At 40.9% G+C, this 26,661-nt stretch overlaps 1 protein-coding gene across 5 annotated transcripts in view; it reads right to left on the bottom strand.

Annotated features, from left to right (window-relative positions):
* Positions 1-3,177: 3,177 nt before the first annotated feature.
* The window catches only part of LOC119720375 (SH2 domain-containing protein 3C-like), a 55,041-nt gene continuing 31,557 nt past the window's right edge, over positions 3,178-26,661 (bottom strand). For 3 of the 5 annotated variants that reach the window (XM_038190031.1, XM_038190030.1, XM_038190029.1), the window contains 8 exons: positions 23,387-23,493; positions 20,303-20,426; positions 13,548-13,659; positions 10,320-10,347; positions 8,489-9,823; positions 6,610-6,704; positions 4,878-5,046; positions 3,178-4,048 (listed from right to left, as the gene is read on the bottom strand). In XM_038190031.1, the coding sequence (XP_038045959.1) occupies positions 3,503-4,048; positions 4,878-5,046; positions 6,610-6,704; positions 8,489-9,823; positions 10,320-10,347; positions 13,548-13,659; positions 20,303-20,426; positions 23,387-23,476 (2,499 nt within the window). In that variant the 5' untranslated portion in view covers positions 23,477-23,493 and the 3' untranslated portion in view covers positions 3,178-3,502. Of the gene's footprint in view, positions 4,049-4,877; positions 5,047-6,609; positions 6,705-8,488; positions 9,824-10,319; positions 10,348-10,565; positions 10,663-13,547; positions 13,660-20,302; positions 20,427-22,189; positions 22,345-23,386; positions 23,494-26,661 lie in introns of those variants that run through there. The other 2 variants (XM_038190032.1, XM_038190033.1) reach the window with 2 other exon arrangements.

Below are 26,661 nucleotides of genomic sequence, written 5' to 3'. Positions count from 1 at the left end.
GACTCTCCTGACACTCCGGATCCGGAGCAACTCCCGGCTCTCAAACTTCTTGTCTTGAAGGAGCGTCGGCGCTCTGGTTTCTGAATCCGGATTCTGGAGTAACCCTGTCCACTCACTATTCCGGAGCACATCTCTGTGAACCGGGGCTTCCGGAGTGGCTTTCTGATCCGGAGCTTCTCTCCTGATCCAGAGCTTCCGGAACGGCTTTTCCGCACTGTGCTACTTGTGCAGGAAACGGCTCAGTCAAACCACTACAAAGTACTGCAAAACCGGGCAACCCTGAAGGCTCGTCTGCATGGCTCAGTCAAACCACTGCCATGTTCTGCTACGTAGACCTCCCCTCTTGTCGCACAACGGCTCGGTCAAACCACTGCAGCATTGGAGTCTGTTGCCCCGTGAGTGCTGAAACATTCACTGCCATATACTAGCAACCAACCTACTTGGTAATTTCATAATAGCCAAAAAATCCCACCGCTGCCACCAATGTAACAAGTCGTCACGATCTATGGGCTTAGTTTGGGACGACTTGGCTAGCCTTAAATTAACATGAACAGAGACAAGACAAATAAAATAAGACACACAACTAAGACAAATAAACAAAATGTGACACGGACACCAAGGATGGAGTACTGATTCTGTTCCGATTCTTTTCTTGATTTCTCCTTCTTTCGTCAATCCAACACTTGCATTATAATTGTTGCATTAATTTAACTGGATTTGTCTATGTGATCGCACATACGTCCTCACTCCACAAGCTTCGGTTCAAAACTAGTACTTGGAGACCGTGGGAACACATGCAAGACATCTCAGGAAAGACGCGCAGTCGTGCCTGGGTCACCAGGTACTCCGAAAGCTTGAGATTTAGTTATAGCGCGCTGACTGTGAAAATGGAGACTAGTACCAGACATGCTAGATATTGGCACAGTTGATTGATGCAGTACTGAAGAGTTCTTGGACTGGTTGTTTCAGGTGCCAGTCTATTTTCTTGTATGTTGATTTGTTTTTATTGACGTAGGCTATCACAGCAGTATCTCACACGAGGTGATAGCTAGGACGCCCATGCTTAAGGTGTCCTACTGTGTTAGGGGCACGTAGGAACATTTGCAATAAAAGCCGCTGTGCTGATGACGTCACACTTTGTTTACTTGTGCGCTTTTTTATGGTGCTATGAAACCCTCATCCCAGGCTCCCATAAGAAAGCATGTACATGTAAACAAAGTGTGACGTCATCAGTACAGGGGCTTAGTACTCGTTCTTTATGCGCATTAGCAATGAAATCCAGTTAGGAGACCCCAAAATTATGCACACGTTTTCTCTGTGTTATCAAAATGTATAGCGACTGTACCCACTGAGCTGAAACTTCAATAAGTTATGCACCCTTCTTCAGATTCTGAGCAATTTGGTTGCTTCAAAGGAAGAAAACACCCCAAGAAACAAATGATCCTAAGTAACGTTAAACCATAACCAGACACGCATGACCAATTTGGACATAACTTGCTTTAATTAAACATGGAGGCTAACTTTGTATTTTGGGGACTTTTCATACTCTGCAATTTATTTAAAATGCAAATCATTGTGCAGCAATTTCATTGTACTAACCAAGAAATACAAGCTTATTTGCAATAAGTAATAAATACACTGTCAGTTAAGATAATAATTTAATATGTTCAGTAAAACACAAAAATATAATGCACTTCAAAATTGTATTTGCATTAAAATAACGAGTACAACTTCCTATCTTCATCCCAAATTAACCCTTCTGCATTTTCGGTGAAACTTGGAAAAATGGTAAATGTTGCAATCAAATGTAAACCTCAGAAGTTGTGAACTGCACGTAGGATGCAGGCTGAATGATTTTATAGATTATGTCGTGTAAATGATTTTGTGAAACTTCATTGGTTGAAAACGAGTCACATAGCACCTAACAGAAGTTCACCTTTCAACCGAAACCTTTTTGCAAATTTGCAAAACTTTGAACATATTTCCAACTCAACAAATTTCTGATGTCATATTCACTTCACATGATGTTTGAAGCGACCTTTACTTTTCCAATATACAAATAATATGGTATAAAAAAAATGGTGCTTTGTTTCATGGGTTTCTGACACGCGGGGGCAAATGCCAAATCAGGCTTCATTTGTAGAAATGTTCTTGAAGGGATTTTTTTAACATCATATTTAGAATAGAAGTGGCATCAAAATAAAAGCACAAAATTACATACATTTGCATATTTCTTGTACAAAAAACAACCTTATAAATAATCCTGGGATATTTACCTCACCAAATCTCAGTAAATCAGGTTTTTAAAGTATTTTGCTTTAATTATTACATGAACCATTGGTGTAGGTCAATTTCTAAAAAATAAATTTTCACTTAATACTTAAGTACTTTTCTTAGAATCTGTCTAGTTATAGTACAATATACAGGACACTACTTTCAATGAGCTATACACGCACTGATATACACTACATACTCTATGTACAAAAGATAATTTACAAGCCGGTCTTTCTTCCATTTTCAAGAAAGATTCATCAAGGTAATAACAGTACAATGTGTAATTTTTAAAAGAAAACGTACGATAAAAGCCTGAATACAGAATCTGCATTGATTTTTTTAAACAAACTTAAGAACAGACGTTGCACGTCTCCTTTAATCGGTTTCTTAACACAAGCACCATGCAAATCACTGGATCTTCGGGAAAACCTCTGGAAAAAAGGTTAGTAATATACTAGTAATTATTAAGGGAATAAATGTGAGTTTGGCATTGGGGCCTGGAGACTGATAGTGGCTCGTGGTTAAGGCGAGGGACATTATTGGCGACCAGGCCCAAGCCGGTTTTAAATGTACTTGTTTAAAAGGTAGAGTAGATCATTTGCAGCTATCCAAAAAGTAACTGACAAAATTATTGTTGAAAAGCATACTTGCTTTAAAGATAGCAATGGCACCAAACTCCCTATGAAATTATTCTTTCTGACATGCTGTCATTTTGAAGAAAACAATAAAAGAAGGCAATTTTTAAAGATGTGTCTAATGACACATTTTTGGAAATTTCCGTGAGTAGTTCGTTTTCAATTCGGCGAACCGTGAATGGGTGCGTGGAAGTGTTGCTATTATTCGTCAGTTCAGTGCATGACATCATGTAGATGCAATCAGCTGAATGAGAACGTGTCCCGGACGCTAATTTCGGGCACAATTCAAAAGATGACTCGGCAACTTTTGAATTGAAACCGAGATCCTACAAAACCTGCCCTGACGTCACAAATTCGCATTCTCTTTCGCACCGGCCTTGACAAAGATGAATCCAGGCACGTGCTCACTTAACACGCATGAGGCCCCCTTCAATGGAGAAACCATTGTGCATGCTATTGTACAAAGCAACTGTCCCGTGATGGATTATCTGGACAATAGCTAGCACAATGCTTTTGCCATTGAAGGGGGCCTTCGTGATAGAATTGATAGCATGCCCGGGTTGGTCTACAAACTCTCAGTCTGTTCCTGCTAATCACACACCGGGCCCTATGGGTTCAATCTTCTCGGCCATGACGCCGAGAATCTTTTGGAATTTCTGGTAGCGCTCGGCCGTGCCTGCCGTGGCCCCTTTGCTGCCCCACAGCATCCTCATTTGAAACTCCGGCCGGCATGCGTCAAGCAGAGCCTGGTCCGGCAGGAACTTGGTCAGCTTTGTGTTGGCGTTGATGCGGTAGAGGTTAGTCTGCTGGCAGAAGGTGTGGGCGTTCTGCAGGTGGTTCAGCAGGGCGTCCAGCCCGAACCCCGTGGAGGATTCCTCCCACGACTCGCCCCGCGGCAGGCCCTCCAGGGTGTCTTTACTGGCCGGCGTGGACCAGTCCGTGGCAGTCAACGTCGTCCAGTCTCTCTCCAGGAGCTGTATGACGGGCACGATGTGAGGGACGCTGGTCTTGGTCAGCGGGAGGGCGTTCTCCCCGCTGTTGAGGGACTTGAGTAACGAGCGCAGCTTGGTCTCGTAGTTGACGGCACTGCTGGTGTGCATAGAGCGCAGGAGTTCCCATGACTTCTTCAGCTGCGTCAACTGCAAGTTTCAATAGAGAGTGGATTGAAATTAAATGATAACACTACATGTAAATCTGACTCAATATTATAAATGAACCACAGGGGAGAAAAGGCAGTACACAGCTAAAAGTGTACATGTTTCACAAGGACACCCTATACAAAGAGCCCCAGTTACACTAAAGTGGCAAAGGCTTCGATGTTGGGAAAACCAAATTCAAACAATTTTTCTGTTGCTTAACCCTAAAAGGAATCCGCCCCCCCCTCCAACTTTTTTCGTGATAGCCTTGAAATTTTTCTTTTCGCGACCCGAGCTGTTATGACTTTTTAGCATCGAGCCATGCGCATCTTTTGATAACTAAAACATAAAAATCTGACCACGGGTTGCTGCGCAGCAAAAAAAATTTTCCAACGCTAAGCGCCGTGAAAACTGAACTTTCCCATATACGTCATGTACACAGAGCAGAATTACCATTCGTACATATGAATAATCAATTAATAATCAACCCTTTGACCTATAGTCATGAAATTTCTTGGGGATGTTCATGATGAGATTCTCTATGCATGTACCAAGTTTCAGAATCCCCCCCCCCCCCCCCCAGCTGAAAGATGATCAAAACCCGGCCCTTTAAGGGTTAACCCTTCTTAGTGTTATAACCAAATGTGAAAATTTGTTTATACGCCCAAATGATAAAACTTCTTGTATAATGGAATTTTGGGTCAGGGAGACGTAAATATACTATTGGGCTTTGCATTCATGAAATAACGTTGGTGAAAAGGGCAAAACCCGATTATTAAAACAAAAACCACCCCAAAAAAGGAATCAATAGTAACCGGAACGATAACATTACCTGTTTGCAGCCCAGGCCGTCCATGACTGCAGTAAAGCTGAAGAGGTTTCCCAGGGATCCACGCAGGGCTTCAGCGACCTGTATCCACTGATGCAGCATGCGGATCCGCTGCTCTGGTTCAGTGCATGTCAGCACACAGACCCCGCACCACGTCTTCAGGCAGTTGTATCTGTTGAATAATATTTCAAACAGGATTTTTGTCAATAATAATATTAATAATAATATTCTTATATAGCGCCAAATCCTTCAAATTGACGTTCAAGGTGCTTTACAATCATTAACAAAAAAACAAAAAACCAAAAAAACAACAAAAAAAATGATGGGAAAATAGCCTTAACTTTTCACAGGGAATGTTAACGTGAGAATGAAAAATTTCTAATGGCAAACTTTGTGAGACTGCTTCTGGTAAATTTGACTTTAATTTTTTTCTCTCTCAGATATTTTTTTCTCTTCTTTTGAGAAGTCAGATTAGCCCCAATTTCTAGTGGGGTAATTGGCAAAAAATTCCACTGGTCTTCTTGTGTTTTTGATATATCAATTCTTGTCCCTCTCCTCTGTGCCAATAGGGAAATGACGAACATGAGAACTGACAAGAATGCAAGCAAGCTTTACAGTATAAGCCGCACCGGCGTATAAGCCGCACTGATCGACCGCAGCGGTTTCAATTTTGTAAGACCACCAAATTCTAGTCAAAATGCTCCGATACTCTTACAAACAAATATGGAAATTGATGTTGAGAAATATAAACACTGGGAATTGCTGCCGGCTGGCCCCTCTGGTCCCCGGCCTAAAACTTAGTGCATGGCCCAGTAGCCTGCGCCGGCGAATGAGAGAGTATGCAACCCACCCATGTGTTGTCTGAGTGGAGCGCTACAAATCTTGCTTTGTCCTAAGAATAAAAGGTCCGTTTTTACAACAAAACTTATCAAATTGTTGTGATTACTAATGAGTAGTAACGTCAAAAATGCAAGTTTCGATCGTAACTTTCTTCAAAAACAGTCAGCACGATGCCGACATTTTTACGGACGTATCCATTAATTTCCTAAGTGGTGATTTAGCCCCTGTTTTGAGTTTTACATCGTTTCTTGAATACATTTCAAGGAAAAAATATATTGTGACGTTGAACAACTGATTATCAAATAAAGAAATGTTTTAAACTCCATAATAAGTATTAGGTGTCTTTTTCTTTCTTTTTTTAAACAGCTAAAAATATTGGTTATTATTGTTCCCAAGAAAGTACACCCCTTTATAACCACAAACAGTGTGGTCCATTGGAAATGCATGCAGCATGACATGCAGCAGTATCACGTACAGCCGGTTGTCGAAGACAGCTTTCACTCACGCATGGCCGGCCAGCCTGTCGTACTTTTTACCGCTCGGTATATTTTCGTGGGACGTGCTTTTGGTTTGTTAATGACTTAATCTTAATTGACAATTCATTTCAGCAACAGATGTTTTCTTGTACCAGCACATTAAATACACATTTGAATATCATTTTTATTCTTCAAGGCTCTCGCATATAAGCCGCCCTGTGTATATAAGCCGCAGTAAACATTTTCATGGGCAAATTCAACGTATAAGCCGGGGCTTATATTCCAAAAAATTACGGTAGTTGTGAACACTGGTTCCTTGTGAATTTGCTGCAGGGTTGGAAGGTGGTGGCCGTTTTCATGTCAAGCTTGAGGTGCAAATCTGTCAGTATTTATCAATACTCTGTGACGGTAGTACAAACCTTTCCAGAAGATCTTGCCTGATCTGCACTCCCTGGGGTAGCGTGATGACCTCTAGGCCCGGCTGCCTGCTTGAAGTGTCTGTGATCCGACACATCTGAAGAAACAAAACCAGAAAATACTATATATTTCTGATTTACTTACTGATTTGCAAGATGAGAAAAATATTTGTCGGTGAAGGGCAAAACCCAATATAGAATTTAAATCACCCAACGCAAATTCCATCTAGTTTCATTGCGGTACCCGCTGCTAGATCTGATTCGAACCAGTCATCCGACCCCGGCAAGCTCGGTGGTCAAGTGGTAAGACGTCTGCGCTAGAAAGCAGGAGGTCGCGGGTTCGAGTCCCACCAAAAAAAAATTCTCACAACCACTCGGGACAACACTGAGTATACAGTGTTTATAAAATAAGTCGGTGAAGGGCAAAACCCGATATTGAGATAATGTTCGCATGGTGTATACTTAGCCAGCAGTTATTTACTCCTAGTAAAATCTGGCAAACTGTTAAGATTTGGAATCATATCCAGCATATCTAAACTGAATATCCAAAAGCTTGGAAAGCTAGGAAAAGTTTGTACACATCTTGGTTGATACTCTGACAGTTTTCATTTTCAATGTCTTAATTTTGACCCATAAAATTTAAAGAGGCTTTGGAACTTTGTATGGCGGTAGTGTAAACTAGTGAGGGTTTGCAATATCACCAATTGGGAACAATCTCTTTTAAGAAGATGTTTGGTTCTGAAACGAACCGGTTGGTTGTCCAGAAAATTTAGATTTTGATTTTTAAACAAGATAGTAAATGACAATTACGATTGACTTTTTTTTCCATCGGGTACATTTGGGAAAATTTTTTTCCCCCAAATGGACCAGATTATCTTTTTTGCAATAACAGAATCTGTTTAAAAAAAAAAGTCAATCATAGCATGATGGTAATTTTGTTTAGCCTAAATGAGTGACAGTGAAAGTCATGTGACTGTGACAGGACCAGTCACATGAGAGGACCAGTCACATGGGATATGACTCACTACTAAACTGAAATTTTCTCCTGCAAGATTAATTATAGATCACACTGTGTGTTTTTTCAATTAAAACAAAATTAGGAGAGTACAGGAGAGTTCACAATGTTGGCCTTTTTTAAAATTGAAAACTATTTAGGTGTCCACATCACATTCCAAAATATTCCAACACAAAAGATTCAAAAAGATGGTTGAGTATCTACAACCCTGTGTTTAATAATGAAATAATGCGTATATATTTATAAGGCGCATGTATCCATCAGTATTGGCACTCAAGGGGCTACATCATTATTACCCTGCTCATTGGGCCAGTGAAACATCCCAAATTCCATCTCAGCTCCCTGGGGAGTATACAGCTCGTTGCTGCCATTTCGGCGCAAAGCAGCTGAAATCAACCACAATAACCATCTCTGCCCTCACAGGTACCCATATACTCCTGGATGGAGAAAAGCAATGAGTGACAAAGTGCCTTGCCCGAGGGCACATGCACCATAGCCACAGGCTGGCCTCGAACCCACAACCTGCAGAATTACCCGCAGACCATGAATTCAATGCTCCAGACCACGAGGCCACAGCACTCCACTTTTACATGAGGGTTTTTGGTAAGGTTATCCAGGCATACATGTACCGTTATGTGCAGCATTCATTTTGTAGCTCAAAATTATCTGCAACACATCAAGTTTATGCTTGTTTCTGTGCAATGGCTGGCTCATACTTCATGCGAATGTCAGTCCAAAGCGAATTCCTTGAGGTAGCGGAAAACGTCACAATGACAGTTCAATTGTTGATGTCATGAAATTCGCTTTGCTTTCGCTTTCGTGTGAAGTATGAACCAGCAAAAAATTGTGCCAATGATTTTGCTTTACCTCAAAGTCAATCGTCGTGATGTGTTTGGCAAGAACGACAGGATCTGTGTCCAAAAGTCTTTGTTTCACCTCGGCCAAAATGGTCCCCTCCAGCGGCTTGTTTTCACTGCCCATTAAAGACGTGGTGAAGTCTGACAAGTGGATGCAAGAGGGCTCTTCCATTTGAGGCAAGGGGGTGACAAGTTTCTCTGGCCGTTTATCGACGTCTTTATCCATTTCCGCTACTTTGGAGTAGTCCGTGTCCAGCACGGAGTTCCTTGTGTCTGAATGTCGTTTCTTTTCTTTCAAGTCCGGTTCGTTACCATTTTCCTCTTGGAGAGTGGGTTTTGAGTCCGACTTGTCGTGAAGCACGGAGAACCTGATCGGTAGAGGATCGTATTGGTCAATTTCACTATAAACGTGGTCTACTACAAACATGTTCGGCGGATCAAAGCCGCGATTGACAACATTGATTGTCTCTGTGAGAGATGCTACATTTCCATTGGTTATGCTCTCACCAGAAGATTTGTTCGTCCTTGACGGGGGTAGAGGGGGTGCAGTGAGGTCCTCTGAGGAGCTCGCATTGGGGGCAGGGTACACATAGTCTACCTTATCGGGAGACTCTATAATAGGTTCACTGCCTGTCCTGCCCAGTGGGCGATGTTCGCTTTTGTCGTTTAGCGGCTGCACGGCAAAACCATTCATTGGGCGATTTATGGTCGGGGAGCTCTCCGACCGTCCCAGCAAGGCAGGGTCCACCACGGAGTTGCGCATGATGGCCGGCTGGCTTCCCGACCGCTGTCGGAAGTTGTCCTGCCCCAGCGCCAAGCGAGGAGTCACGACCCTCCTGGGCAACACCCCGTACGTGTAGGCGCTGGCCTGGGACCTGTTGATGGCAGCGTACTTGCTGTCGATGAAGCTCAGCGGGACGGAGCGGTTGACGGGCCGCTGGATGACGGCAGCGGAAGTCTGCGAGATGGGACGCGCATTTCCGATGTAGAACCGAATCAGCGACGGGATGGAGTCAAAGCACTCCCGCTCGAATTGGTACTGGATGGAGGCGTACGGCGTGTCGGCCTGAAGAACCACCCTATTGATGACAAAGTGCATGGGTGAGTTCCTCCAGCACACAGACAGGACATAATTCCCTGGCTGGGAGATGGAATCCCGCACCAGGAAGTCGCCGTTTGACATGAGGAGCTTCTCCACTTTGTCGCGGCTGATGCCGCCGTGGAACCAGGCATGGCTCCGGATGTCATTGTTGGGCAGTTTCAGTTCTGCTTCCAGTTCTTTGCGAAGGTCCTCGGGCGAGGTGTCTTGATAATCCATTTTGAATGTCTTGGGAGATGGCGGCAACTGTAGAAACACAAATTGAGAACAATCAACACATCTTTACTATGGCATAGCATATAACCACCACACAAAATGTTCTATGAAAGATTTTTTTTAAACAGCTGGCCAAACAATTACCCTGACGTGTTTATTAGTAAGAACTAATCAAGGACAGCGGTCTCAGTTTCTTGTCTGTATTAAAGAACAGTTTAAATTGATCAACCAACCAAATAATGGGATTGAACTTCAATGTTCACAGGACACCTGTTCCAATAGAGTAGTAGTCAGGGTGAGTCAAAAAAAGCGAAACCCAAATGTCGGGACCATTGTTTTAGTGAAGTTCTGCATGCAGCACTTTCAAAATCTAGGATATGAAAGCCCAGTCCATAAGCTTTCTTTTGATAATTGCTACAAACTTTTTTTAATTGTCTTTAATTTGGGTCCAGATCATTCTGACTCACCCTGTAAGTTCAGCTATGGGGGAAATCTTTCGTAAATGCCTTAAAAAAATTTAACTTACCTCTGGTGTTACCCCTTCAGGGATTGTGCTGAAAAAAGAAAAGAAAAACACAACTTTTTTAGTGCATTGATTGATTGAAAATACACGATTTTCTTTTATAAACAAGTTTCTTAATTCGGTCAGAGTACAAAAATAGTCAACTTACTGTTGGAAATTTGACAGATTTTGGGATTACCAAACTATTCAGGTGATGATGTCTCTCATTTAGTATATAACAAACTTCATAATGTAAAACGTGAAACTCACCCACACTGAAATATAACTCCACAGAAAATTCCTGGTAAAAGTGCTTAACCCACAGACTAACTCACTTCTCTGAAAGTCAATACCTGACTTTCTCAATACAATTCCATAAAAAAATCACAAATACTATAAATTCCACAGCAATGCACAGCGATCCGTCATGTTCATCACACATCAACGGTTGTATTGTCCTCAACGGGCTGATTCACAGGCATATATCACAGAGGCTGGCCCGGAACAATTGCAACGACTGACCGGAACACCCACAGAATATTATCACGCATGAAACAGCCTTGACAATCATCAAAACAACACGACCTAGAATATTTTACACTGTACGATATAAGCCTACTACCGTTCCATTATCAATAAAATTGGTTGCGTCTGTGGTTGGTTACAAACTTTTGCTTCTGGAAATCGGAACTCGTTCACTTCCTGCTAGTCCTATGTGCGTTACAAGGCTGTTGCCAAGTGCATGGACGGTGTTAGTCCTTGAATGAATGGAATCTGGATAATTCTAGATATATATGACAATTACTCAGTAAGACTTCCTGTACACGTGTGTGTGGTCTCTTATTCCGGAGCCTTTCCTGCTAACTGCACATGTTAGTTCGCATGTACGTAAAATATTATGAAAAAATTATAAGGCAGGAGTTGATTTCTTTAACCCTAACCCCTTGGGTATCTTTACTAGAAAGTATCATGAATCCGCCAAAATCCCGCTATTGTGTCACGTACAAAAATGTTGGTGTTGGTGACTGCTCAGAAGAATGGAGGTATCCTGAATCCATCAAAATCCTGCAGTACTGCTAGGCTTACAATCCGCAATCCAACAAAATCACCCTGTTTTCAATATCCTGAATCCACCGAAATACTCCAAAACAGGGGTATGGATTTTGATGGATTCTGGGTGGTTAGGGTTAATAACAAAGATTGACCGATGCATGAAGGCAACACAAATCACTTAAAACTCCTGCTGTTTAAGCAGTCACAGACAGTCAAATTTCCATCCACTTCCCCTGCTATACTTTTAACACAGGCTAGTCACCAGCAGTCAGATCATACATGTAACGGAACATGTATGTCAAACAAGCACTGTGGCTAGTCAAACTCAGTCAACTGATCATGAACAGACAAAGCAGACAAGTTAACAGTCAAAGCAAAGCTGTATCAAGTTACATGAGCAGTCACGGCCAGTCAATCTTGCTTTATGTAGGGTGCGAGCTCTTAAAATAACTGTTGAAAACAGTCACTTGATTGATTTTGACTGAAAGCACAACTTGGCACAGAATGTATGTTTACATAGGAGGGTTAATTGTATTGGAAATACATATAAGTTTACAACTTGTTTGAAGAATTTCACACATAGAAAACAAACACACATGCCTTTTTTTAAAGACAGGACAGCTTACTTGCTATTCCAAAATGACATTCCAGTCTGTTCCTAAGAAGAAATGCATACAAGTTCATACAAACGGACCCGGTACATGTCAACTCCAAATAACTAATGAGAATATGTACTTCAAATAAGACCAACCACATTTATTTTTGAAGCAAAAACAGCATGTACACTGTATGTATATCACACCAAATCCTTCATCCGAGAAACAGAAAATTTGCTTCACTTTACAAAAGTTTTACAGCCAAAAAAGTTAAATTACCCAACAACACCAAAAAAGATAAAAAAAACTGGACTGCCAAAAAAAGGAAAAAGGAAGAGGATTTCCTACCACCTACCGGTACAAATGTATACGTACGCAATTCAATTCTGCAGAACAACCCGTTGAAATTCAGCAACTACATGTACCAACACCTTCCTCCAAGAAAACAAAGTTATCAGACCACAAATCCCCACCCAAACACTGACAGTGAAACTCAACCTAAACTATTACTGCCAATTTATGATCTGGCTTCGGAGTATACCCCTTGCTGGGGTAACCATGACCTCCAAATACCTCTGCGTATTTCATCCCTACTTCATAATGGTACCTGCCAAAATCCTGCCTACATAAAAAAGTTACAGTGTCCACACAAATACCATTGTTGAGGACAAATGGGACGACAAACTTTTGGGTTGTTCCATTTTGGACTGTGGGGGTGTTTTGAGATGGGGATTGCCTAACATGCTGTGAGTCATGCCATAGGGATGCTGTGGGAAGCTGACACTTTTGTTGACTTCAACAATCCATACTTTTTGCAAAAATAAATGCAATGTGTAGACTCTCCACCTTTGACTAGTAACCCACATGTACTGGGTGTTATTGAATAAACCTGTGTCTGATCCTGGGATAAAATAATAAAAAGACCAGACAAAAGATCCAAACAGCCCCAAACATTTTCTTTACAATACGGAAGCAGAATATTTCTTCAGTTTGTGTGTTAAAAAAAGGAATTTTTCAATTCCATATGACCAAGAATACAATTGATATTTTAAACACATAAAAACACGCAAATGTTTGGTTTACATACGCTATGCGGACATTCCTTTGTTTTTGTGTAGTTAAGAAAACTCGGTACAAAAAATAACTTTAACTGTGAAAACTCTTTCAACCCAATTTTTTTTTCTATGATTCCCTTTAGTGTTTCTCTTCATTTTGCCACAGATAAACCTAACCCAAAAATGCCTCTAAACCTGTTTTCCAGAGAGGGCAAAACGTTATGTGGACACGGCTTAGTCCACATAACGTCAACACAACCTGCATTATGTGGACATCTTTTGTTCACAAGTCCACATAGTGAATGTAAGACAAACTCATTCCTGACAGCACTGAATAATTTGTGCACACTTCGCGCTAATTTTGCACGATGCAGTATGCGCACAGTGTGTCCCGCCTACGGGGCTCTCGAAAGTGGTCAAAAAGCGCCCTCTCTTGTTCATGCACTGCGCACTTGCACGGAGCCCATATATGCACATTTATGTGTAACTGCAAGACATAGACAAGTCATTCGGATACTGCCTTGATTCAACCCAGTTTCATTTCTCACCTGTAACGGAAAGAAGCCTTTGTGGATGGAGACGGAACCGGTGAACTGTACGGGGAACCAGCTATGGAAGATCTCTGTCTTGACGAAGTGAGTGAGCTCATCAGTGGGCTTCCTGCAAAACAAGACATCATAGAAGCTATATTGCTGTCTGATAATAATTTATTCATTTATTCATCCATTCATATACAGATTGTTTATTTACAACGGTAAAAAAAATGAGACTAAACAGGGATTCCAGCAATTTATGAAAACAAAATTCCCTGAGTCTTCCCTGAGATCTCCCCCGAGAAGTTTCCGAAATTGCATGAGAAATATTTTCACTAATATAGTAATAACAAGGTTGCTACCGGTAGGAATTCAAAATGTAGTATACACGGCCAATTGTTTAATTGGCTGGAGAGGTGTGTGTTATTCCCTCTGAATAAACACTAAAACACCACCACAGCCAGTTTGTCAGTGGACATACACGTAACTTGGACACGACTTGGACACTTGGCACCAGACGCACATACACCAAACTGGTGAAAACCTTTCCCTTCTGGGTCACTGTTTCCCCCGAGTTTTGGTGTTTTTCCCACATTCCCCGAGTTTTTCCTGACTAGAATTAGAAAAATGGAAACTCGTTTTCAATTTTTTCCCCTGATTTCCAGAGTGACTGGGACCCCTGCCAAAGTTTTTATCAAGATGTTGTAAACGACACAATTTTTTTGAAGTGTTGGTCTTCTTTTGAAGCTGGGAATATAACATATTCTTCTTGTTTTTGCGAAGGAACTACAGCCAATGCAATATAGCATTGTGGCTAACCACAAGTAATTGAGGTTTTAATGTAATGCCCTATCATCTTTTCCTATACTTATAAACACAGCAGGTATTACCGGCGGATACTGACTTGGGTTACATGAATTGAATTTCATGAGCAGATGTGTATGGTTATGGTATAAAGAGCTGCTGGAAACAATTTTTGGGGGAGAAGTGGCAAATAATTCAGTATACATGTACATGGACTGTGTGATATGAAACCCATGTCAAATGGAAAAACAATTAAGGTTCTGGTAACTTAATTTTGCACTGTGTGTAATGTATGCCAACATACTCATACATTGTACATGCATCACCAAAAAATATGCTGAAGCACTTACTAGCCATTAGGCCAAAAAAAAAAAAAAGTCGGTCGATTTTAATCATGCGCGTCAACCTTTTTTTTTCACAAAATGTTCCGCGGTAGCTCCAACAGCGCCCTCTATTGCCACACCTCCTCAAATATTTTTTTACCAAAGAGCACCAAGGAATGGCAAATTGCACCAAGGCAAATTATGGAGGACACCAATGTACATGAAGACACCAAAAAAAGCAAAATAGTACCCCACCTTGTCTGTACAATCCAAGCTTGAAAAAAAAAAAAAAAGCCGCGTCGCCGCATCAATTCCGGAACTTTTGTCTGACCAGAGACCGAGTATTTTTTTTTTGGCCTAAAACAAAAAAAATATATTTTTGACACCCAAATACCGCAGACCTCGAGGGTAAATAAATAACATTTAATTATAAAACAGATGTCATTTTTCAATGTGAACTGATCTGCAACATGTATCACCAACAAATTATGCTGTAGTACTTTCTAGCCATATGAACGAAAATTTATATTTTTGACACCCCATGTGACCTTGTATTTAATTATAAAACAGATGTCATTCTTCAATGTGAACTGATCTGCAGCCAATGATGAACCCCATCACCAGTAGCCTGACATTCCTTAATCACCCGCATTCTTTAAATTCAAAAGCTAAAGGAACATGTAATATGTACCCAAGACACTTTATTGTGCCACACATACTCAAGGATGTGTCCACACAGTGACACAACACAGTCACTCCGGCAGCATCAATGCTGCTCATCAATTAGATGATGCTATTCCAGGAATGACAAGTCAAAGAAAACACAATCCCTCAGGGGAACCTTTGCTCTGTAGTCTTCTGCATGTACAATGTGCATGTGTGTCCTTTCTTTTTCTATGATGTATACAAGTTTGCTGTGGATTGCTGAAGTACATGTATAGGCAGTATGTAGGACGGTAAATTGTATTAAAGGGAATATACAACATTTGCAAACATCGAAAAATAAAACTACCAAGTTTTTAAGAAATACCTTACTAGGATGTTGGTAAATGAGAGTCTAAAGCATCCTGTAAAATTAGGGCACGTGGTGTGAAGTCATTTTCAAGAAAATGGTATTTTTGTATACATTTCCAACGGTGGTCGGCCGACCAGCGTTGGAAAAACCTAACTATATTTCAACTTCTGCTCCAACTTGAATTTACCTTTTTTCAGTACAAATTTTGTTTGGTATTGGTTACATGTTCATGGACGGGTGCAGGCCAGCTAGACTGGTTCCCTTACCTTACAATTTTCTGGCAACTATAAATTGATCCATTTCATCTTTAGTGGAGTCAGGGAACCAGACTACTTGAACAATTTTGTTTTTCCTGGTTTTTCCAGCATTTTCGAACATAAAACTTCAAACATGTCAGTGTAACAATATTTGATCTATTATACTAACCCCTCAAATAGTCCATTTCTGAAAATTACAGCAAAAGCCAATGATGTACATGTACATTCCCTTTAAAGGGAATGTACATTCCCTTTAAAGGGAATGTACAACATTTGCTTTTGCTGCAATTTTCAGAAATAAATGGATTTGGAGGATTAGTATGTTATGGCAAATATTGTTTAACTGAGTTGTTTCACGTTTTGGGCTTGTAGATGCTGGAAAAACCAAGAAAACCAATCATGCTCTTGTAGTCTGGTTCCCTGACCCCACTTAAGATGAAACGGAGCAATTTATAGACTTTGGGGAATTGTAAGGTCAGAGAATCAGTCTAACAGGCTTGTACTCCTTCACAGGTGTGTAATCAATTGCAAAGAAAATGTGGAATAACTGAATACGAAAAATTAAGAACAGCTTTTGAAAAAAGCGAGTTTTCTCCAACGCTGGTCGGCCGACCAGTGTTTGAAAAACACAGTTTTTCTTGAAAATGTCAGCACACCAGGAGCCACGATTTTACAGGGTGCTTTAGAATGTCATTCCCTAACAATTCAGTAAGGTATATCGTGTTAATTTGATCATTTCGTTTTTTGATGTTTGCAAATGTTGTATCTTCCCTTTAAGTATACATGACATGAATATACATGATCTTTGCATGAGGAACTTGCACATCAATATTATAGCCAGTTCAGTATTTCAACGGCGCATGCGTGCGCACAACAATATGGGTCACAGGTAAATCGAACGCTCATCAAAGGCAATCGAACGCTCTTCAAAGGCGCATCAACAACTTTTGAGCAGCTTTCCATCTTGATTCTCTGTCCATGTTATCATGGTTATTCTAGAAATGGCTATACTTTCCTAGTTTTCACAAGGGATGCCTGATGGAAAACAGATAGTAACACCTATTTTTAAGGCCTGCTGCATGAAGATGTGTGGAATTTCTAGGGCCAATGGACGACACAGTTTTGAAATTTCTCAGTGAATTGCTCCAGGGATAAACGTGGAATTTTGGTGACCTGAAAATATTGATGGTGTACTTCTTCAATTTGGCATTTATGCACACTAATGGAGCAATTATTCACTCCTCTGAAATGCTCCTATCAATTTTGGCAAGTGTATGCGAATTTAAGGGATAGGGTTTATGATATTCAGCAAAATATAAAGCAGACATTACAACATCCAATGTAAATGCGCCGTGTCTCCACCGAAACCTTGTTACAGTATAGGTTCTGATTGTATGACGTCAAATTACCACGAGACCATCAGGTTTCCCCACTGATCTCTATATAAAGACAGGATAGCGGATAAAGAGCCGCACAATGAATGAATTTGACGCCATATTGGTGAGACCGGTGAGACCGGCTGGTGATCTACAAAGGACAAGTTGCCGTCTTTATAGACAGCATGATTACTTTTGTAACATCGCGGTTCACTAAACTCATATTCTGACCACCACCACTGACCAAGGTTTACAATTTTTCCAACGTCGTGGTTTACTTTTTTAATGCCGCAGTTCACTTTTTCGGCGTTTTGGAAATAATAATCACTACGGAAATGTGTCCTTTTTAGAACATCATATTATGTGTACGTGAGCAAAATGCGCATCAACTGTTGATACAACGCGCGCTGTATATACGCGCAGAACGTTCGTATTATACGCGGCCATCTTCGTGAGACCGGGGGCGAATTGGTCAATATACAAAGTCTACTGTGTGAATGGTGTATGGATATCCGCTATCCAGTCTATATAGAGATCAGTGGGTTTCCCCAATGATCGGCCACCATTGCAGTAGGCAAGCGTTTGGTTAGCAAATACGCCATGCGTTGTAAACTGGACAGTAGGGCTTATTTCACAAAAAATAACTGCAAATTCTTTATCAAATGTCATAATGGTCAGTGCTACATGTACCTATTGTGCGGTTGTCATAATCATGCCGACCAAGCACTGGGTGTTGGCTCCGCATTTTTCTCACAGTTTTTGCCATCCATCACAGATTTGATGGCTTGCCTACTACAGGTACATGTACCTACTGCGTGGTACGCTACACGATCTTAGCCTACTACGATGGCGACGCTGACTTTCCGGTAGCCAGATATAGGCCGGGTTATGAGAGAGCCCTATTGGCCAGTCAGGACCCGAGGCCTACATGTACATTATTTCATGCAGCTGCTACGCCAAGAAAATATATGGTTTGTAAATAAAAATGGCCGTGTCCGAAATTTACTTGGTTACGGCTTGAATTACACACGTGTCTATGGTAGCGGCTGCAGCCACTTGTGTGTAATTTCAAGCCATAGTCAAGTAATTCAAACACGGCCCAAGTTGCCAAACGAAATGTCACGAGGAGTGAATTGCCTGTAACTGGTTTTTCACATAGTCTTGCCACAAGCACGTCAAATTTTTTTAAAAGGGTTTCTTCTCAGCCTCTCCATGACATTATGCCTTGATGGTCTGTAGCCTACAGTGGCAACGAACCTGTGACACTCAAGGACTTTAGTTTTCCCTGACGTAAACCAGGTAGTTTGCCAGCCAAGCTAACTCAACATATAAATCTTCTTGGCTGCTCTGTGAAAGCATCTCCTCCGTGGCAAAAGTGGACTCAGTTAGCGGTCATAAAAACAGCATGTATGAATGGTCTCACTTGACCTAGTAAATATAGTTCGAGTATCAGTAATGTGCGCAGAGCCACGGTCGAATGTGTGATACATCCTAACATGCACATTTTTGTGCGACCCCGCGTGCCAGCCAATCGGAGTCGACTTTAAAACCTGTGACATTTTTTGATCAGATGTCGACTAAGCTGTTGATTGGTCAATTTGGATGCCACGTTTTTGTAATACAACAAGGGGTTACTGAAGACCCGATATAGAAGGCGCCAGCTGAATGGTTAGAATCTCGAGGTCAAGACGCAGTCTTAATTTGCATAATTAATCACCGAATCTGCTCGCATATCATAGACCCTTGCTGTGCAAGGGGATATTCAATAGACTACAGCCCTGTCCGCACTGGACTTTTTTTGGTCAAACTAACCGAGACTATGGGTACTTTTCCCATTTTAAGTCCAGTGCGGACAGCCTAGGACGTTTTCCTCTCGGTTACTTTTCCTGAGTCCAGCAGTTACTTTTACTGGCCAACTGCTGCCCAGGAAAACTTCCCACGCGCCCAGGAAAACTGACCAGGTCACTTTTCCTGAGACGATAAGTCCAGTGCGGACAGTGCGAGTCGGTAAAAGCGGCTCAGGAAAGCGTACTTCTGGCCCGAGCGCCCTGTTATGCATACAGAGTCCGCACGAACCTGCACGTGCAGTGGCCAAACATTTTGTAGAAACACGCTGCGGTGTATCATCAAGTCCGAGCGGTAAAATCTCGTTAAAATATATATTTCAACGGACAAATACATACACAGAGAAGAGAGATCACGTTCTGAGAATTAATTTGCGGAAATTCTCTTTCTCCACCGATGTATGTTATTTTCTACGATCCAAATTCGTCCTGATACGCTACTGTAGTCATGCACGGCCGGAACATCATGGTCCGGTACCGTACGTAGGCCGTAGTCACTGGTTCCTGGGCCACATCATAGCTTCGATTCTGTAAGCATGCCATGGGTACCAACGAATACTGATGGCACTGCTGCCGCACGGAACATTGTACAGCGGCATGGCTTTGACGACGTGCATCACAAATGCGTCAGAATTATAGGCCTTTTCGTCAAGATTTAGCGTGTCATGATGAAATATATATCGTGTAAACGATTATGTTGTGCATGCAAATGGCGTGTGTAATATTACTGTGCGTATCGGCGGCTGAAAATGTGATCGGCAATTTGTTTTCTGTGTACGGTGAGTAATTATACTGACACTGTGACAGCTCGGTTACTTCTCCCACGCGGTCTGGGTAAATTTTCCCGTGTCGAAAGTCCAAGTGCGGACAGTGGTCACATTTGACCATTTCTCATTTTACCATCGTCTCGGTAAAACCTTCCATAAAAAAAGTCCAGTGCGGACAAGGCTTAAGTAAGTACATGCACAGAGGCGACTAACCTGCAAAATGCTTGAATTTCTCCCAGATGTAGACCAGGTTGGATGCCAGTCAATCCCAAATAATGCAAAACATATCAATCTGCTTGGTATAGCTCCACGAAAGTGGACCAACTTTGTTCCGTCTTAAATATTGGTCTTATGGTCTCTGATTGTGCACAGAGGGATACTAACCTGCAATGCTGGAGCGCTTGAGCTTCTCCCTGATGTAGACCAGGTTGGACGCCAGCCGGGCCCGGTGTGCTGAGTTGCTCACCCCCAACTCAGAGATGTGTCTCTCAGACAGGTGTAACAGATTCTGTTGGGAGAAGAAAGTGGAGAAATTCAATAACTCCTAAATTTGTCTCGCTTTGATGGATGCACGAATAACACATGTTGTTGACGTTTCTCTTTTTCTGACCCCATGCAGTGCATTTTGCCTGGACTTCAAAACAGGGGGCCGATTCGCTTACAACTGAAAAGTTGGGTGTCCCACTTAGTCCCCAAAGCATATTTACAGGTGAACGACAAATAAATTACCAGCACTGTTGGTATGATATGTCAAAAATGTGAACAATGAGGCCAAGATTCACAAACATAAGAGATAAAGAGCCCTGGCCGGGTCAGTGTTTCTGGTATTTTAAACATAAGGCGAAGTAAAAAAAAAAACATGTTTAGCGTCCCCGCCCGCTTCCTTTTTAGAGGCCGCCTCCTTTTTTTTTTTTTTTTTTTTAAAGACAAAAATTGATAAATTTTAACGATCTCTGACGAAAGAAATCATATTTTTAGACTTTTATACCGTGTATAAAGCTGTGGAAATAGTCAATGAGTCCAAGTGGCGGCCATTTTGAAAAAAGCTGGTAACCATCTTGAAAAATAGCCCGGCCGCGTTGTCTTGAAAAATGTGTCTGGCGGCCATTTTGAAAAGAAAAAAAAAAAAAAAGGGCCTCCTCCTTCCTTTTTGTCAAAGAGGCAGGACGCTAAACATGTTTTTTTTTTTTTTTGCCTAAGATATCAATGTTCCCGAGATTTCAGTTTATAAATGTTTTCAAGTCTGAAAAAAAGGATTCATCGTTCACATTGCAGAAATTTGTCACAAACAAAAATGTTTCAGATATTCTTGGGAAACCAGTAGCTAGAGTGTCCAGACTCCAGAATCAGAACTAGTTGTTTGAAAGACTCCCACATACTTAGATCAATCTGGCTTAAAAACAAAAACGATTTTGAACTTATTACTAAGGAGAGGTCCACTTTAAATGGCACCGCACACCGGTGGTCCTTCTGGCTCAGAGAAAAATTCTGCTCGCCTCACTTTTACAACGGGTGGTTAATTCACATCGCAGTTAAAGGGAAGATACAACATTTGCAAACATCAAAAAAAGAAATGATCCAATTATCATGAAATATCTACTGGATTGTTAGGGAATGATAGTCCAAAGCATCCTGTAAAATCATGGCTCCTGGTGTGCTGACATTTTCAAGAAAAACTGTAACGCTGGTCGGCCGACCAGCGTTGGAGAAAAGTGTTTTTTTCCCTTCAAAAAGTGCTCCTAGTTTTTCGTATTTAGTTCGTCTGCATTTTCTTTGCAATTGATTACACACCTGTGGAGACTACAAGCCTGCTAGACTGATTCTCTGATATTACAATTTTCCCAAAGTCTATAAATTGCTCCATTTCATCTTAAGTGGGGTCAGGGAACCAGACTACAAGAATATGATTGGTTTTCTTGGCTTTTCCAGCATCTACGAACCCAAAACTTGAAACAAGTCAGTGCAACAATATTTGCTATAACATACTAATCCTCCAAAGTCCATTTATTTCTGAAAATTGCAGCAAGAGCAAATGTTGTACATTCTCTTTAAATGGCACCGCACACCGGTGGTCCGTCTGGCTCAGAGAAAAATTCTGCCCGCCTCACTTTTACAACGGGTGGTTAATTCACATCACAAGGTTCATCACCTACCCATATATCAGTCACACTCCAGCACATCTACACTGACATACATGTACATGTATACATTTACATTACATAAAGCAGGCCAATAAATCCATCAAATAGAAATTCAAAAAGAAATTCTTACACATTTACAGCAACTCCTGAAAACAAATCCGTCACTCTCTGGATAATATGGCCAATAGAATTTCTGTTTCCCACAAGAAACAATCTTGCATCCAAACTCTTTAGAGTTTTACTACGCACTGACGGCCACATGGAATGATGTTATAGAATAACACCAGTACCAAACACTGTAGGGAAGGGGGTTTCATTCAAAGGGGATGTTTCACAATGGATTAACAATAGACTGGTCAAACACTTCATGGGGGATTCTTCTGCTAAACTAAACATGCTTTGACCAGTCACATAATGGCCACATCATTATAAAGGCTGGTCATTCATTCCCTGTGGACTTTGTGTACACTCTGCCATGTTCTGGTGTGTAGAGAAAGGATTTTATGGTTGTGACTGTTAGTCATAATCCAGTCAATGAGATATAATTTACAATGTACAATGGCCCGAGCAACAGTTATAGGCCCAACTAGTGTCCACACATGATTCATTCTTACATAGAAAAAGTGCACAAAGTGATGCAATCGAGTATTCAATTACGGTACATAAGAATTAGTTCGATGTTCAGATCTTCAGTTAAAGGTACATGTATATAATTTTTATACATGTACAACATTTGCAAACATTTAAAAAGTACTTAATTGTTATAAAATTCCTCACTTGACTGTAAGTGAATAATAGTCTTAACCATCCTGAGAAATAATGGCACCTGGTGTGCTGTCATTTTCAAGAAAAGTGGAATTTTTGTATCAATTTCCAACAATGGTCGGCTGACCAGCGTTGGAAATTGATACACTACTGCCCCCAATTTACCAAATTTACCAATTGGTAATACAAATCCATGAACAGGTGCAAACCAGCTAGTCTAGTTCCCTGACCTGATAATTCAGTCTATAATTCCGTCTATAAATATTGATACATTTCGTCTGAAGTAGGGAACCAAACTACAAGAACAGCATTATTTTCTCTGGGTTTTTCTAGCATCCATAAACACAAAACTTTAAACAGGTCAGTGTAACAATATTTGTTATAAAATACTAACCCTCAATCCATCCATTTCTGAAAATTACAAAAAAAGAAGCACTTGTTGCATGCTACATTTAATGTGTAAAGTCTGACCACATTTGCCAATAAAAGCTGCTGAGGTATAAATATTCCGAAGTGCCCCCCCCCCCAAAAACAATTAAAAGAGAGAAACTCAAATGATTACCTCGACGGTTTGGTAATGCTGGAACAAGGGAATGTACTCCTCCAGCTCCAAGGCACTGAGCCAATTCTCAATGGTCAGATGGAAGGCCATCCTGTCTGCTGATTGGCCTGTATAAATAGAAACAAATAAGAAATACAGGGGATTGGTCTATCTGTGAACATTCAGAATTGAACATTGTTGCTGATTGGCTGATGAATGTTGTAACAAAGACCCTGTAGATTAGTGTATTATTTACCAGTTAGGCCAAAAAAAAAAATACTCGGTCTCTGGTCAGCGCGCGTGTCGATTTTAATCATGCGCGTCAACCTTTTTTTTTTCTTCAAATTAACACGGAAGCTACAACAGCTCAAATTTTTGTACCAAGGAGCACCAAGGAATGGGGAAATTGCACCAAGGCAAATGATAAAGGGCACCAAGGCAAATTATGGAGGACACCAATGTATAATGAGGACACAAAAAAGCAAAATACCGTAGTACCCACCTTGTCTGTACAATACAAGCTTGGAAACAAAAAAAGCCACCAAAAAAACAAAAAAAACCCGCGTCACCGCATCAATTCCGGAACTTCGGTCTGACCAGAGACCGACTATTTTTTATTTTTGACCTTAGTCAGCTACTAATCCATATATGCATCTACATGTACATGGAAAAATCTTTTTCTATCTAAATCCAGTTCCAACCTACGATTTGCAACACAGATCTTCTCATAGGGCCAACAGTTTTTACATGTACCTGAAAAAGAAAATTATCCTAGAGTTTTATTACACTGTTGCACACTCAATGATTGTTCATAAATATGTCCATGTCTTAGGCCCATCCTTCCCTTAGAATGAAGTTTTTACCTTTGGCTACATTCACCCATGCTAAATACATCTTCCATACTGGGAGAAAAATAAAACGGAGTAAAAAAAAGCCACTGGGCCTGGACTGAAATGGCCTGATGAGGGCGCTATTTCATTGCTTCATAAAACTTTTGAGAACTAGCCAAATGCACACTGAACCAGTGCCAAAAGATCCCAACTATTGATTAACACTGCACTGAACACCACACTTAAAAAGGTACATTCCGGATCGGAGCATTTTTTCCCCAATTACACATGTATAACAGAATATTTTAAATGCAAAATACATATTTTGAATTGATCAGAAAATGCAAATCCTTAAAAAAAAAAAACTTTGCATAAGAAAATAATGAAAATGAAACCATTAATTTGCATTAAATACAGATCTATGTATACACCTAAAGAATACCACCAAATGATTTCAGTAATGTTTCAGATCAGTGAACATGAGCGGCCATGGACCCCCCCCCCTCCCTCCCCCCTCCCCCCTCATTCATGTGCATACACAAATATTGAGCTCCACATGGCACCGGGCAAATATGAATGCCAGCTTCGTTATTTGAAATTGTAATGTAAATTGCATTCAAAGATGTAATTTGATAGCAGACATTTGAGAAAAAAACTTCCTCGGGCAGTGAACTTTAGTTAAATGTCAATCAATACTTGTGAATGCAGGTAGGAGAAAAACATCCATTTTGCCGGAGGACAGTGTGTTCATAATTATTAGTGCATTGGTATCCCTGTGGGGGAATAAACCAGCCCACATATTCTATAGTCCCTGTGATTTGTATGCACTATGCATTACTGAGGTCCTGAAATCCCCACTGAATAAAATTTACCATTTTGACTAAAGGACGGAAGGGCTTGTTCCTATGTCGTCATTTTCGAACGATTAAGTAACTTTTCATCAAAAAGCCTTATCAGATTAAAATAGGTTACTGTATACAGAAAGTCCTGTATTTATATCTCAGTTTGGCATAATTGAAACTTAGATGAAGAGGTGGATTTTTCTGGTTGAAATTTTAAATTAAAAGAACAGTTAGGCCTATGTGTACATGTAGATTGCTGTGAATTTGTGAAAATACAATGAAATATTGATGTCTACTATTCTGATCCCAACACTGGAAGAAATTAGGAAGGGTACAGTTTTTAAAAAACCGATAATTCCCTCTACTTTTTGATGCAAAAATCCTTTTGAATTACTGTCAAAACAAGTCAGGTGTGTTTACAAACACAAATGCCCCGCAACCGTGACTGTTTCCATGACATAACACCACTCTAACATCAACTTACATGTACCTTGGTCAAATGGAACGTTCATTGACAGCATTAGTGTCTTCTGTAGGTTTTATATGAATTAATCCCTAATCCCTATGATCTCAGAATAAATACAAGATTTCTATTGTTTTAGCCACTGTGACCTTGACCCTTGACCTTTCGACCCCCAATGCGATAGGCTTCTTAGGATTGCCAAGGACAATCCACAAACCAAATTGGAAATTCATATGTAAAGTATTTCTCAAGTTATCGCGCTGACAAAATTTCTATTGTTTCAGCCACTGTGACCTTGACCCTTGACCTTTTGGCCCCAAATGCAAAAGGCTTCTTAGAATTGCCAAGGACAATCCACAAACCAAATTTGAAGTTCACATGTAAAGTATTTCTCAAGTTATCGCGCTGACAAAATTTCTATTGTTTCAGCCACTGTGACCTTGACCCTTGACCTTTCGGCCCCAAATGCAAAAGGCTTCTTAGGATTACCAAGGACAATCCACAAACCAAATTTGAAGTTCATATGTAAAGTATTTCTCAAGTTATCGCGCTGACAAGATTTGTCCGGACACACACACCCACACACACAGTCGTTTTTTGCTATGCTTCCGAGGATTGGCTTTGTGTTTTCCTTTGTCCCTGTAATATAACACTCTCCCATAGACTAAGCACACAAACCTGCGTTCGAGGACAATAGGCACCTTCCTTCGAGGATCAATGGCCCCTTTGTGCTCCTTTTGTTGTCTGTCCTCAGGCGTAATGCCATGCAGGAACACCCACCCACACACCCAGACTTGTTTCACATACCTAGTGTGGACTTTCCTTTCTTTTCGTGTAGTTAAGGAACACCAGTGGAAAAACTCATTTTTCTCAAACTGTGAAAACTCTTACAACCCAATTTTTTTTCAATGATTCCCTTTAGTGTTTCTCTTCATTCTGCTACAGATAAACCTAACCCAAAAATGCCTCTAAACCTGTTTTCCAGAAATGGGGAAACACTGTGTGGACGTGGGCAAGTCCACACTTCGTCGCTGCTACCTACATTATGTGGACGTCTTTTGTTCGGAAGTCCACACTGCGTATGTAAGACAAGCTCACCCACCCACCCACCCACCCACCCACCCACCCACCCACCCACGGAAGGACAAGGCGGAAACAGTA

This window comes from Patiria miniata, unplaced genomic scaffold (genome assembly GCF_015706575.1).
Source record: "Patiria miniata isolate m_02_andy unplaced genomic scaffold, ASM1570657v1 HiC_scaffold_9, whole genome shotgun sequence".
NCBI classification, from domain to species: Eukaryota; Metazoa; Echinodermata; class Asteroidea; order Valvatida; family Asterinidae; genus Patiria; species Patiria miniata.
This window is presented reverse-complemented; position numbering and strand designations above follow the sequence as displayed.